General features: G+C 55.6%; 5 protein-coding genes across 5 annotated transcripts; 3 read left to right on the top strand and 2 right to left on the bottom strand.

The window, feature by feature from the left end:
- Window positions 1–878: 878 nt before the first annotated feature.
- CDEST_09863 (uncharacterized protein) lies at window positions 879–4,723 on the top strand. Its single transcript, XM_062926021.1, has 8 exons — window positions 879–2,555; window positions 2,611–2,687; window positions 2,740–2,807; window positions 2,860–3,005; window positions 3,064–3,290; window positions 3,347–3,458; window positions 3,524–3,651; window positions 3,737–4,723. Exons 1-8 carry the CDS (start codon window positions 2,122–2,124, stop codon window positions 3,982–3,984), a joined length of 1,440 nt encoding a protein of 479 aa, XP_062782072.1. The 5' UTR covers window positions 879–2,121; the 3' UTR covers window positions 3,985–4,723.
- A 1-nt stretch (window position 4,724) lies between these two features.
- CDEST_09864 (Putative Alpha-D-phosphohexomutase superfamily, alpha-D-phosphohexomutase, alpha/beta/alpha domain I) lies at window positions 4,725–7,000 on the bottom strand. The gene is made up of 5 exons (XM_062926022.1): window positions 6,859–7,000; window positions 6,549–6,646; window positions 6,279–6,482; window positions 5,204–6,217; window positions 4,725–5,141 (listed from the first exon to the last, which is right to left on the bottom strand). Exons 1-5 carry the CDS (start codon window positions 6,909–6,911, stop codon window positions 4,849–4,851), a joined length of 1,662 nt encoding a protein of 553 aa, XP_062782073.1. The 5' UTR covers window positions 6,912–7,000; the 3' UTR covers window positions 4,725–4,848.
- A 294-nt stretch (window positions 7,001–7,294) lies between these two features.
- Window positions 7,295–8,818, bottom strand: CDEST_09865 (Putative ribonuclease H-like superfamily, exonuclease, RNase T/DNA polymerase III, oligoribonuclease). The gene is made up of 2 exons (XM_062926023.1): window positions 8,422–8,818; window positions 7,295–8,336 (listed from the first exon to the last, which is right to left on the bottom strand). The coding sequence occupies exons 1-2, from the start codon at window positions 8,509–8,511 to the stop codon at window positions 7,734–7,736; spliced, it is 693 nt and encodes a 230-aa protein (XP_062782074.1). The 5' UTR covers window positions 8,512–8,818; the 3' UTR covers window positions 7,295–7,733.
- A 47-nt stretch (window positions 8,819–8,865) lies between these two features.
- CDEST_09866 (Putative gfo/Idh/MocA-like oxidoreductase, NAD(P)-binding domain superfamily) lies at window positions 8,866–11,384 on the top strand. Its single transcript, XM_062926024.1, has one exon. The coding sequence runs from the start codon at window positions 9,229–9,231 to the stop codon at window positions 10,846–10,848; it is 1,620 nt and encodes a 539-aa protein (XP_062782075.1). The 5' UTR covers window positions 8,866–9,228; the 3' UTR covers window positions 10,849–11,384.
- A 1,789-nt stretch (window positions 11,385–13,173) lies between these two features.
- On the top strand, window positions 13,174–14,382 carry CDEST_09867 (Putative oryzine biosynthesis cluster protein J/Cupin-domain-containing oxidoreductase virC). Its single transcript, XM_062926025.1, has one exon. The coding sequence runs from the start codon at window positions 13,561–13,563 to the stop codon at window positions 14,176–14,178; it is 618 nt and encodes a 205-aa protein (XP_062782076.1). The 5' UTR covers window positions 13,174–13,560; the 3' UTR covers window positions 14,179–14,382.
- The last annotated feature ends 53 nt before the right edge of the window (window positions 14,383–14,435 follow it).

Raw genomic sequence — 14,435 nt, forward strand, 5'->3', positions numbered from 1 at the left:
CTGCCTGCCATGCCTTCCCTTAGTTCTTTCCCCAGGCTGCATCTCTCGTCTCGCTCCATGCCATTGACTGGGCCTTTGCCAGCTTTTAAGTTCTTGAACAGTTCTTGCCTCTCCCAGGCCGGGTCTTTAGAAGTTGCCCTTCTTTTGTCTCCTTCCACACATCGTTACCAAAATCCCATCACCGTCACCATCACCATCACCTTGCACTTCAAGCTTTCCTTCCGACCGACCACTCCTGAGAATGCGGCTCGCAGCATATCTCTCAACTGTCACACGATACATCCGCAGTTAGTGTCGCCAACGGCTATAGATAATTCCAAGGGCCGCTCCCAGATCGATAGGCCGGCCCGCCGAACGTCGATGACAGATGACCGATCTCTTTCGAGCCTAGTGGGTCTTTGACGGACTATTCGTTGGTTCGTCCCATGCAACGCATCCAATTCCAATTCCAAGCATCCCGGTGAAGTTGATTGCCTTCTTGTCTCGACTTGGATTGCCTCATCTTGCCGGGCAGCTCTGTACTTTACAACCCTTTGCCCACGAAACGAAGCGGTATCCTAGGCTAGGGGCGGGCAACAACATCTCGCCCGCGCCGCCAAGTCGAGAAGGGTTAGTATTCTACAATCTTCATCGTTCACGAGTTTGAAACATTGCATCTCGTCAAACCACCCACGTCGCACAATACCACGCGACTGTCATTGTTAGAATCTCGGCACACAACCTTCTCACTCCTCACTCCGCCCCGCCAAGGACTGCACCTCAATCGGCTGCAATCGACACTTGCTTCATACACGATGCCCCAAGCCCATCTCTTTCGTCCACCTCAACCCAGCCTGTCAACGCGCTGAAGTGCCCCCCCAAATTGAGATCAGAAGTCATCCATTACTTTGCCAAACGTTGTTCTCTTCCTCTGTTTGGGGGGGAGGGGGGTTCCATCTCGTCTCACTGGAATGGCCAGTCGCCGTATTCCGTGACCTACCGCCAATGTTCTTTTGGGTTCCTTGGGTCTTTGCTAAAAGCAGGTGTTCACCTGCAATGTTTATGCAAGTGCTAACTACCCAAGCGTCATCCCCACTAACCCCGGCCCGGCCTCATTCGTCCACCGTTACAATTTGGATATTCCTAATGCATGCAGAGGGGGAGCCGTACAGGCTCATGGGGTCAATCCCAGCAGTCGTGGCAAGCTCTGGCTAGTCGGCTGCTGGATCGATATGGATTAAGCCCACACATGTTGCTTTGCCAGTAGTCTGACATACATGCGCTTGCTCCTCTTCTACATGCCTTCCCAACCCTCTTGCGAGCGCTTGATACCGGCCATCAAACCCGCTCTCACTTTACGCTATCCGGCCTGGGCTTAACGGCACATGCGCCGCTTACTTGACTCGCCGATGCGGAAACCTTTACCTCCCAGCATCTGACGAGCGAGCGGTCACGGCTCCCACGAAACCCAAATTCGACTTCGTCCCGGGGCAACAACTTCACCCCTGTCCGGCTCCAAAGCGGCAAGGAGGGGGTACCGGACAGCATATGAGGAAGTTGCAGGTGTTTTTCCCATTTGACAAAAATCGCCAACCACTCACTATCCGAAGTCCAGGAAGCGCTGTACACGTCAGATGTGAGCAACCAGTATCTGGGTTCGTACCGCCAGCATAGAGAATTGCATCTGAGGTTTGACAGGGTGGTGGCGTGCGTTCGTTCTCTGACCGACCATCAAATCGAAACCTGCAGCTCTGAATCGCGGTTGCAGCTGCTTCCCGCCGCCTGTCGAGCGGCCACTTTCGGAGCCGCTGCATCATTACTGCATAGGAGACTGTGCCGAGTACTGGTGGCCTGCCTTCTCTCTCTCCCTCCCTCTCACTCTTCATTTTCTGACCGGCAATTCTACTTCCACTGGTTACAGCCGGATGCCTCGACAGCATTTTAAGCCTCCAACAGCTTTTTTCAACCGCCATTCAAGAACACTGTCAGAATCCTACGTTGATCACGAAGGCACATCGTCAACTTACGGCCTGACAGAGCGGCACAACAATAACCCTTCGTTGGCTCAATCTACTTCTGAGACAATGGAACCGTGAGGTTAACATCGCCGTTTCGGCCTCATGAGTCAGTACGTCCGTCAGAATGGAACAGAGTCTACAAAAGACCGACTACCGCCTGCTCCAGGGCTGTTGTCTGGAGGCTGATCGCGCCGACATTGTGTCGGTAAGCCTGGAAGGGCTTCGAATGACCCTTCCCGAGTTCTATGGAGGCCCCATCAATTTTATGGTTGGAGAAATGCGGAAATGCGCGAGGTTACTCAGGGGCCTATTCGACCTATCGCAAATTTACGCCAACCGAGTGCCCATCTTGCTCAGCTACCTTCAAATTGTTCTCCCATGCCTGTGTAAGACGCTTCGCGACATCAGCAGCTTCTACAATGACCGAGCCGTGAGCAAGGACATACGGTGGCGGAGGATGTATCACAAGATGTCCCAGGAGGCTGGGGGTCTTCCGCTACCACAGCGGTTCACGCTTTACAATCAATTCTTGGACTGTTTGAGACAGCTCTTGATTATGTAGGCCAGATGTCTCTTCATCTTCAAGGACGACAACGTACTAGCAAGCATACAGGTCGCCCCATTTTGATCTCAACGGTTTGGAAGTGTTACGAACGAGGATCATCGAGCTGCGAGAAGCAAGAGGACTGCGTACGTGTCCCAAAACTTTTGTGTGTGATTTTGCTACTTACACACCACCCAGCCTCACCCGCCCATGCTGGACCTGTTCTCCGGCCAGAGACTTTGTTGTTGCCGATGATCCAAGATCCCGTACGTCCTGTTAACCGAATCCAAGATGATGTGCTAAATATAGACTCCTTAGACGGTGCACTGGGCCGAACAGATATTTTCTCTGCCGTTGCCATCTCGTACAGCCCTGAAGCACAGCAAGACATCGAGGGCCTATGGACCTTTCCAGGCTTGGGGTCAATTCAACTTCCCCAAAGAAACCAAAATGCTCTTTAGAAGGCATGGCGATGAGATCTCCTTCATGTGTATCATCTGCTAATATTGATGATGTCTCTAGGCCGTTTGACGAAGACCGTCTCGCGCTGATGACACTCCTCAACCTGGTTAACCACACATCGCATATCTTCCTCAGAACATACCACCTGGGAGTTCCTTGGTTCTCCTTCCATGGAACCCACGAACTCGTCATCGGACGCGAAGACAGCTACCTGCAGCTCAAACGCTGGAGTGTTTCCGAGAGGGCGCCAAAAATTTGGGCGTCTCTTTCTTTCAAGACATGGGAGGGTATGCCGCACCCAAATTGCTCGATATCAATTTACGGTATCACTGACCCGTCCCAGAGCTGACCTTGTTCCACTGCACCTTTGTCTCTCTGAAAGCACGAAATACTATGACCATCGACATGAACGCCAGGGAGTTTAGACTTTCTGGTGAAAGGAAGACCTTCCAAGCGTAGGCAGCCCCTCCTCGATAGGACCCTGCCGGTGGCTGGCGCTCGCTGATTTGCAAGACCACAGACAAATCATTGACGACGGTTACCAACACTCTCTCGCGGTCTATCAAGACATCGCGACACAAAGCTTCCGCCTCCATGCTATGGTCAGAGATGGCGTACTGCGTCAATGTCCCGTCTGGACTGCCTTCGGTACGCCTCCGTTCCTCTCTTCTTTCTGCCATCTCGTTCTCGTACTTACCGGCCACCCTCACAACTAATGTCGTGAGCTTCGTAGTCACCCACCAATCCGCCTCCCCAACTTGGCTTCAACGCAAAAGCCGCAACCGTGTCTGGCTCAAAGACATCCATCTGTACGTTTTCTGCCAGGAGTACCGGCAGCAAAACCAGCGAAAAGGTGAAGCCGGCGCCTTTGAGATCAACTTTGTTTCGGAGTCCGGCGCGGCGCTCTTCCCCGAAGCCTTCTTGTCCGCGGCCTCGGGGCCGTCCACCGGTTCGCCCCAGGCCATCGAAGATGTCAAGTAGTGCGCGTACCAACCCAACCCTTACCATCTCGGTTCAGGCATATCGTTACCTTGACTCCGGCTCCGACCCGATTTCGCCGATTTTCACACCCAATACCGGTCGTCTGAAGCGCCACGCTGTGGTCCAGATGTGGATGTGCCGGGATCAGCCCACCTCAGTCTTGCACGCCACCTACTCACCGACTCCATGTCCCCTACCTTAAGAGCCAGGACTTCGTAATGAAACCCCCACACACTAGCAACGGGCATCTTCTTCGCGGTTCCACGCCCGCGTTTTTCTCACCACAGCATCATGACAACAGCCCGTCCTGGCTGGCTATTCCTAAGGACGTTATCCACAAGAGGAAGTAGTGCATGAAGAGCGATCGAGAATCGTAGCAAGATACACGACGGGATTGGACTCGAACTGCAGCGACGGTTTGAAGCATTTTGCCAGCTTGTGCTTTTTCCTTCCTTCTTCTTTTTCTTCCTTCTTCTTTTTCTTTTTTTCATGTTCGAATACTTGTATGGTCTTTCACCCTCCTCTGCACCCTTACGAATTACGAAGCAATGACGACATTCATGAGAGAAGTTGGGAAAGGCCTTGGTTCAGAGTGGAGAGCGAGAAATCTCAAGATTCCATGGGTAGCTCCAATGCGGCCGGCGGGCTACGGCTCTCGGTAACTTGAACGTTACCGCCAGCAGCACATGAAGCAGCAAGCGATGAAGGAGGCTTTGTTGTGTGATTAGGTGAATTGATTCAACTTATGCAATCGTGTACCATCGTAACATCGTCCACGGCTACCCTAGTGCCGGGCTTCTCTATACTGAAGCGTACCCTTTTTGAACACCCCTCCCTCTCTCTTTACATACAGCCACGACGCACTTAGGTCTTGACATCGGGCTCGTCGCGGCCAATGAACTCCTTGAACTTGAGCAGCTCAGTCGCCATCTGGATCTCGGGCTTGAGGAAGTCCTGGGCGTCCTGGTCGTACGTCTTAGGGTCGCTGCTGTACTGCTCGAGGTACAGACGGATAGTGGCGCCCGAGGAGCCAGTACCGGAGAGACGGACGATGATGCGGCTGCCCGAGGAAAAGGTGGCGTACAGACCCTGGTTGGACGAGACGGAGCCGTCGAGGTCAGTGTACGAAAAGTTACCAGCGCCGGTGACGGTGCGGTCTTGAATAAGTCAGTAGGTGATCCAAACGTTCAGCACAAGAGAAAGTTGGCAGATGACTTACCTCCGACCTTGCTGCCGATGAAGTTGGGATCGGCGACGAGGTCCTTGAGAACACCGACAACCTTGTTGGCGCCTTCGCTATCGACGTCCTCGTAGTCGTAGCGGGTGAAGAAGGTACGGCCGTACTCGGTCCAGAAGTCCTGCTGAATCTTCTTGATGGACGGGGTGACATCGGGGTTCTGCACACCGATGCCTGCGATGATGTTCAACCAGGCAATGACAGCCCAGAGACCGTCCTTCTCGCGGATGTGGTTGCTGCCAGTGCCGAACGACTCCTCGCCGCAGATAGACAGCTTGTCGGCGTCGAAGAGGGCACAGAAGAACTTCCAGCCGGTGGGCACCTCGTAGCAGTTCAGGCCCTGCTTCTTGGCGACCAGGTCGACGGCGCCGGAGGTGGGCATGGAGCGGGCCAGGCCATAGACGCCCTGCTTCTTGAAGTAGGGGATGAGGTTGGCGTGGTGAGCAATGATGGCAAGAGAGTCGCCGGGGGAGACGAAGGCATTGGCGCCGTAAATCATGTTACGGTCACCGTCACCGTCCGAAGCGGCACCAAAGGGGATGTTGTTCTTGTCGACGACCTCGACGAGGGAGTGGGCATAGGTAAGATTAGGGTCGGGGTGGCCGCCGTTGAAGTCGGGGCTGGGCACGCAGTTCTGGGTGGCGCCCTTAAGGCCAAGCTCCTTCTCGAAGATGGCGGTTCCGTAGGGGCCGGTGACGCCGTGCAGACCGTCAAAGAGAACCTTGAAGTCGGGGTGGGACTGGAAGAACTTCTTGATCAGGTCGAAGTCGAAGATGTCCTTGAGCATGTCGACGTAGTCGGTGGTGCTGTCGATGATCTCGACCTCGAGGGAGCCGTAGGTCTTGGTGCCAATGGTGGCGATGTCAACATCGGGGATGTCGGCAATCTTGTACGAGGTGAGAGTCTTGGAGGCCTCGTAGATCTTGTTGGTTACGGATTCGGGGGCAGGGCCACCGTTGGCCAGGTTGTACTTGATGCCGAAATCGTTCTTGGGGCCTATCGGGGAGAATCTGCATCAGACTGCGAAGGGCATGGCAGGGCTACGAAGGGTGCTTACCGCCGGGGTTGTGGCTGGCAGTCAGGAGAATGCCACCCGTGGCCTGGCGCTTGCGGATGACATGGCTCGCGGCGGGAGTGGACAGGATGCCATTCTGGCCGATGAGTAGCTTCTTGACACCGTAGGCGGCACCAATCTTAGCAATCAGTTGGACGACCTCGGGGTTCCAGTAACGACCGTCACCGCCGATGACGAGGAAAGAACCTAGAGGCGGCCTGTCAGTTTTTGGGTGTGACCAATGACGACGCGGGGCGGTGGGATCGTGTTTACCCTCGACGCCCTCGGGGATGGAGAGAAGAATGCTCGTAACAAAGGCCTCGCTGTAGTGAGGCTGCTGAAAGACGGTGACCTTCTTGCGAAGGCCAGAACTACAAGAGTTGTCAGCGATGCAACGAGGAGGAAATGCGTTGTATTCCAAGAGAGACAGTGGAAGGGAGAGGGAGAGGCAGAGCGAATGAAGCTATGGCGGGGGTAGCGAAAAGTCGGGGGAGGTGGTGATTGACAGGAATTGTGCTACAACGTCGGATAGATAGATGGATGAGAGAGCGGGACTTTGGAGGCAGGCAGCGGTTTGACGTACGTTCCGGGCTTCTGGTCCTGGAAGGGTTTGAATTCAACAGTCTTGACGTCCATGATGCCGTGCAGTTCGAAGTTGTGGTGGTATCAAAGGGTGGGAGGAGAAGGATGGAAGAGGGAAAAGGAGACTGTTGGGAGCTGTTTGGCTATTATTGTGTACCTCCCAGTCTCCCTAGTTCCCCCAGTTCTTCAGCCGAACTGGCGGCGTAGGCGTAAATGCGGCAACACAACACACAACAGAGCAGGGGACTGGCTGGCCGGGGTGTGTGAGGGCGGCGCGCTGGGCCTAGAAAGCTTGGGTGCGGTGAGAGCAAACCCCTGAACCAGGACCACTGAGGTCGGCCTATTTGGTAGTCTGTGGGCACCGAACAGGGCAGAAAAGTACGCCGTGGGACATATGAGGCCCAAGGTGCCACTTCACAACGGGTAGAGCGTAGAGCTCGCCAGCCATGGTGGGGGTTGCGTCGCAGTGTCCGGGCCAGTGATATCATTCTGAAGCAGGGCGTGGGCGGGGTCACCTCACAGTGAAGGAGGGGCAGCTTCGAGAGCCCCTCATTGTCAGTTCAGGTCATTGGGGGTGCTGCAGAGGGGGGAAGAGGAGGTTCGACGAATCAACGTAATAGTTGTGGGTCAGCTAGCTCCGTCATTCGCACCGTAAGAACCACACGCTCTTTTGCTTCGACACAAGGCCGTTTTTAAATGTCTTTGAACACCGTATACTTCGAAGGTTGAGCACCCCTCCCTCCCTACCTACCCAGGCAAGGCACCTACGATGTATGTAGATCCTCCATCATCACTTACGCTTCCCATGCCAATTGTGCTCGGGGAAGAAGAGAAGAAAACATTGGCCATAGACTTTGGTGCTTCATCGGTCAGGGTCTACAGCAGGTTATCTGCCCACGCCTCGTTATCGTCGCGCTCGCTTACGGGCGTCTCCTGGGCACTGGCATCTCCCCGTCTCCATGCCAATCCGAAGATGGCCTCCCGATAATACTTGGCCTCGTCGATGCTCTCGAGGATGTCCTCCTTGGCCTGGTGAAGGCCCTGCTTGGCGGGAGCACCATCCACAACCTGCGACGGGCACCAACGTCTCGCCGCCTCCTTGAGCGAGCTGACGTCGAGAATGCGGTGGTGGAGATGGTCGACTACCCTGCGGTACGGCGCCTTGTTGAGGAACGACCGGTCCGCGTGCACGCTGTTGCCGGCCAACAGCGCCGTCTTGGGCTTCGGGACGTGCTTCCGGATGTAGGCGAGTAACCCTTCTGCTGCCTGCTCCGCCGTCGTTGTCGACTGGATGACCGCCGCCGTCAGGCCGCTGTCCCGGTGCGTCCGCGTGCACCAGTCATCCATCTGTGCCATCCGCTCCTCGGTCTTATGCACCACACAGCCCCAGCCCTCGGGGTCGATCACTTGCAGGTTTCCGGTCGTGATGATGCAGAAGATCTCAATGATCTCCTCCTTGTCCGGGTCCAGCCCCGTCATCTGCGAATGTGTTAAGCAGGGCTACTTCATGATGGCGGAAGGGCGAGGGAGGTGCTGCTGCCAAACGGGAGGGGGGCGTACTTACCTCACAGTCAATCCACACAAGGGGTCCGTCCGACGCAGGCTGCATCTCGGGGACAGCCGCCTTGGGTTTGAGTGGGTTGAGGAAGTTCATTGTGATCGGTGGCCGAAATGAGTCAACTTTCAACGGTGATGATGATTCGGCCAGGCCTTGACGAAGGCATTGGCAACATGCAGGTTCTGTTCCCTGTTCTGGGTTGAGTCGTTCAACCAAGGCGTAAGGGCGCGGAGGTGTCTGAAGTGGAGGTGGGGGTTTCCAGCGAAAGCTCAACCAAGTATCCGTATTCGTACATACGGATCCTGTACGGTCCACGGATACCTACGTACCTGCCTGCCTAGCTGTTGTTCGGTGGCTCGCGAGGTAACGCACGATGCACCTGGCGATCATGGCAACAGCTTCCAGGCTCTCTGTCAGACTACAGGTATCTCACCGTCAAGAAGATTGATTCTCATGTAGAAGGTACGTACCGACGGCCGCCTTGGCTGCTGATAAGATAATACAGCTGATGCTACAAATGACCCATATGTCATTGGTTGAGGGAGACCCACCTGCTTGATCAATAGGCCGTTGTTGTCTGGCTGCTGACCGACCTACTTCACTCCTCCATGATCCCTTCCATCATCGTCTTGCCATTGCGACCTACCTTGATGCAGATGCCATACTCGCGACTTCGCATCTCCAAACACTGAAACTAATAAAAAACACCTGGTTTACAGCCCCAGAGGAGTGAAGACGTTGGTGCCTGCCTCCCGAACCCCCCCCCTGGGATTCTGCAATCGACACAGGTACTTCTTCGACAACGACCTCATAATGTCGTCCGTCAAGAAGCCGGACTCGCCTGTTGCGGTCCCTCATGGTCAGAACTCGACTCCAATGCCACCCGAGAAACCTTCCATGTCCGCCTCGCCACCTCGCATACTGATCATCGGTGCTGGCTCCCGCGGCCAGGCCTACGCTCGCGCGATTGAGACCTCCAGTAACGGCGTCGTTGCCGCTGTGGCTGAACCCCTCGCCTACAAGCGACAGACGTTCGGCAGAACCTACATATGGGGATCCGACGCTCCGCATGAAGGGCAACAGTTCGCCGACTGGGCCGAGTTTGTCGCATACGAGACACGCCGCCGCGAGAGAGAAGCTGCCGGCCAAGATGTGCCGCCAGGTGTCGATGCTGCTTTCATCTGTGTTCTTGACGAAATGCACCGCGATGTTGTCGTTGGCCTTGCGCCCCTGGGTCTGCACATTATGTGTGAGAAACCCCTGGCCACATCCCTCGTCGATTGTCTCGACATGTTCGACGCCCTCAAGCCACCTGCCGGCCAAGATCCCAAAAACGTCTTCTCCATCGGCCATGTTCTCCGTTACAGTCCACACAATATGCTACTTCGCAAGCTCCTTCTCGAGGACCGTGTCATTGGAGATATCATCAATATCGTGCACACCGAACCAGTGGGCTGGTGGCACTTCACACACTCATACGTGCGCGGCAACTGGCGAAATGAAAAGACGACGGCACCCAGTCTCTTGACCAAGAGCTGCCATGACATTGATCTGCTGCTGTGGCTGCTCAGCGCTCCTGTCAAAGCTGGGCAAGGTAGTCCTCATCTTCCTTCCACCGTATCATCAACTGGGTCCCTGCAGCTATTCAGAAAAGGACGCAAACCCGCCGCGGCAGGCAACGCAACCAATTGCTTGACCTGTCCGCTCGGCGACGGGGGATGCAAGTATTCGGCCAAGAACGTCTATCTTGGTCCAGATCTCAAGGGCCTGGGCTCTGGGAATACTGATTGGCCCGTCAGCATCGTGCTTCCCGAAATTGAAGATTTCCCAACCGCATCCGAAAGACACAAAGCCCTGGCTGCCAAGCTTGCCGAAGACTACGATGAGACCACCCCCAAGGTCGCGGTGGCTTCGCGCAATTGGTTCGGACGCTGCGTATTCGACGCAGATAACAACGTTTGTGACGAACAGACTGTGACCATCACTTGGGATGATGCTACAACGGCAGCCTCCGAAACACCCAAGCAGTCCAAATCAGCCACACTCCACATGGTCGCGCACACGAAGAAAATATGCGAGAGGTACACCCATATATACGGCGTCGATGGCGAGATCTATGCCGATTCCCGTACTATCACCATCGAGGACTTCAACACGGGTGACACACGGTCATACCACCCGACCATTGAAGACGCCGGCCATGGCGGTGGCGATAAAGGTCTCGCGCGCCAGTTCATCTTGGCGGTAGACCGAGTAAAGAATCACGGCTGGACTGCAGAGAGGTCTCAGAACGAGTTCATCGGTTGCTCTCTCGAAGAGGTCATTCGTTCGCATGCCATGGTTTTTGCTGCCGAAGAGGCCAGGACGAGGAAGAGGGTTGTCGACTGGGGAGAATGGTGGTCGAGGGAGGTTGTTAACACAGAAAGCGGATGAGAGCGAGATACTCGTGATTTGGCCTACGCCATCCAGTGGAAGGAGGGGTAGACCCAGTCCCCAGTGTTCTTGGTGGTCTTGAGCAAGAGAATTGGCTTCAGAAAGCCAAGCTTCAAACACACAACAGGTTCGGCTCCTTCCCGGTTTTATAAGTTTTATAAGCGTCTCGCGGGAAGATGTCAAGTCGATATCTCGTCGTCGGGTCGGGGACTCGGCCCCGGCGGTTGTCTACCCGAGCTTGCCATCTCTCGAATTCGACCAAAGCTTGTTGCCAACTCCATCAAAGAGCAAGCAGGATGGTTGGGATGCTGGCCAGCATTACACATACCTCACGCGGTCCAGCGCTGGTCGAGTTTGCCACCGAACCATACTCGTCTGATGTTCAGATTGTGGTAGCGTCGATCCTGCATGCTACTCGGCCCAACTTGATTTTGACTGAACCCCGTCTGTTCCCTTGGAATGCGGCACATTTGTGAGCTATTGACTCGGTGGGCCGAATTCGTGCGTCGACATAGGTTTGATCTGAAAGGAGGTCCGGGCTAGAGACACTTGCAACGGAAACACGGTAGCCAAGAGGTATCATGGTCAGCAATCTCATCCGGCGGCAGCTCCCCGTCCATAATGTGCCGTTATCGAAGAGCCACCAGACGGGTCTTATTGAAGTCTTCCCCGGCGGCCTCCTCCCCGCCAGGGGTTGACTCTATTCAAACTCGTGAGGTTATTTCACTTAATTATTGCAGCCATGATCTGCGCAGCATCTCGCGCCATCATCATCAAGGCCAGATCGGGTAATCAGCGCGTCGGACGTGACATTAAGTGCTACTGCCTTTCACTCCCAGATATGTTCAAGAACGAAAGACCCTTCGGGCGTCAGCTGGAAGACTCGGCAAGCATAGGCTTCGAACACTCCCCGGCGGTCCAACTCCCCGCCAGGCTTTTCGACGCTGCTGGCTGTACGGATATCCACGCAGACATATCCCCATTGCTACAAAAGTGCGCCTCGGCAGTCAGAAAACATGTCGGTCGCGTCGCCAGCCTCTTCTTCCAGAAGTCGCCGAGTAACTCCGGACAACTCCCCGATCTTTTGGCCACTCAAGGCGACATCCCCGTCGGTCATGTCCGCGGGCGAATTTTAATCTTGATTGCAGCCCACGGACTGACTCCCCGACCTCGCTGTAGGCTGGGGTTGAACCTGACGATGCGGGCCCTCGAAGAGAGGAGGTGCTTGACGAGCCCCCTCTTCCCCTTTGGGGTTCCGAGGTCCCCCGCTTGAGGCGGGCCGGCGGGCGGTTCCGCCAGAATCCTTTCAGAAGCCGGGAGCGACAAAGCGGAAGACTCCCCGCGGTTCAGACCGGCGTCGGACGGGCGCAAGTCACGGAGGAGATGGTGCTGGGGGGCGTGTTTACAAATGATCATAGGTTTGGCGTAGACCTAGTCCCCATAGTCCCGAGTTCGACGTGTCGTTCGTCACATCAGGTACATGTCACTGAGGATTGAAGTCCCTACGTCGCTACCAAGTCACTTTGCGAAGCGGGGGCTCCCCTATTGGCAGACGAGGTTTAACTAACTTTGTCCTCTTTAAACTCACAGGACGAGATTGGTTGGATAAAGCGGGCGTGGACTTTTCCAAGTTCTCCTGCGCTCCCAACGCCAAGAGTAGGCAATATATATCCAAACTTAAATCAGTCATGATTCTCAACAGATGGACGGATGTTTAAGTGGGAACAATTCACATGAGCCCAGCGCAGCACAACGGCCACCTTTCCCCTCTCCACCAAGCGGTCAAGCCTAAGACACCCATCATCATCTACCTCAATGCAGTCGGAGAGCTTGCGCTACACTACGACCTCCCCCCGCATCGCTGGCTAGCTCATCCTCGTAGTGCGCACTATACAGCTTGGAAGTGCTGGATAACAAGCCACTATGCCGCCAAGTGCCGTCCTTTAGAGACCGGTCACTCTGCGCGCCTGCGGGATTCCTGCACGTCTCGGGGATCCTGCCTCGCCTCAGGTACGTACACGTACGTAAAGCACAATTGGGTATGCAGAACAGGTGGCGTCGGCATTGACAGGTAAACGTTTTTTCTTTCCTTTCTCCTTCCTCCTGTCTGATCTCCCCAGCCACCTCGCGCCTCTTCTCCGGATTCGGGACGAAGGGCGAGGATGAGGAACATGTAACACGCAAATAACAAGAGGTAGCCGCGGCGGTGGCTTGCTCTCCTCCCTGACTGAGCTCTTGAAAGAGCTTCCATCCAAGAGACGCGCCCACCACCCTCAAGTCTGTGCGCCGAAGCCAACAAGGCCAACGGTCACGGACCGGTGACAGCGCTTGTCTTGACTCTTTGTACATGATAAAAAGGGAGGGGGAGGAACCTTTTCGTCCCCTCTCGTCATCCCACCCCTCACCCCCAAATCGCGTCCTCTTGGGCTTCTCCCGATACCAAGCGAAGCAGCACGCCCTGGGCCCCGAGTCCTGATTCTGATCCTGAACGGACGATACCTTTCGGACGAGTCCCCGACGGCGAGACTTTGACAAAGTGCAAGACCCATCATCAAGCTTTTCCTACCAGTTCTTCTCTCTTTCGCAACTCAACCCCGATCCGTCGAGTGGTTGTCTGTCCTATTTACACAGACTGGTCCACGGTGCATCTTGTCTTCCACACACACACACACACCACACACACAAACACACACGCACACACATACGTACGTCATGTCGTCCTCCGGAGCTCCCCCCGCCGGAGATCTCCCCCTCGGCCCAGTCCGAAGGCACATCACCACCCACGACGCCAACGGCCGCGCCGTCTACTCGGACGCCTTCCCCGTTGAGGTGACGCCCGACCCGCTGCCCAACATGTTTTTTCACACCTGCTTCACCACCTCGGAGTCGCCCGTCACCATGGACGACGAAAAGGACCTGGCCGCCTACGCCCCGCACCACCCCCGTATGCCGACCCTGCACCTGCCCTCGGGCTCCGTCCTGCGCGTCGTCGACTTCGGCCCCGGCACCGGCCCCATGATGCACCGCACCGAGTCGTGCGACTACGGCATCGTGCTGAAGGGCGAGGTCGAGTGCCACCTCGACGACGGCGCCGTGCGCACCCTCGGCGAGGGCGAGATCATGATCCAGCGCGGCACCATGCACGGCTGGAAGAACGCCACGGACAGCTGGGCCCGCGTCGTCTTCTGCCTGCAGCCCGCCGAGCCCGTGAGGGTCGCTGGCCAGGTCATGGAGGACGACATCCCCTTCATGAAGATCTCGGCGGATAGGCAGGCCGACTTCGAAAAATTCAAGGCCGAGGAGGCCAAGAAGAAGGCCGAGGGCAAGTAAGTAAGTGGTAAAGTGTCTCAGACGACAGGCGTTCTCGGTGACCGCCAAGAGTATTATGACGATTAAGTCGTGATAAGTTATGAGAGCGTAGCATGAAACGATAGCTCCAATAGGCAGGGGGGGTCTGGGCCGGTTTACATGGGTCAAGGTGCCCATCTCAGGCATTTAAATACTTACAAAGTACCATTTACTCTCATCGTTCCCATCCATTCCCCTTCGGTATGGTCATTGTACCCATGATCAAGTGATATATATTT

The sequence above is a fragment of the Colletotrichum destructivum genome, chromosome 6 (genome assembly GCF_034447905.1).
Source record: "Colletotrichum destructivum chromosome 6, complete sequence".
NCBI lineage: Eukaryota > Fungi > Ascomycota > Sordariomycetes > Glomerellales > Glomerellaceae > Colletotrichum > Colletotrichum destructivum.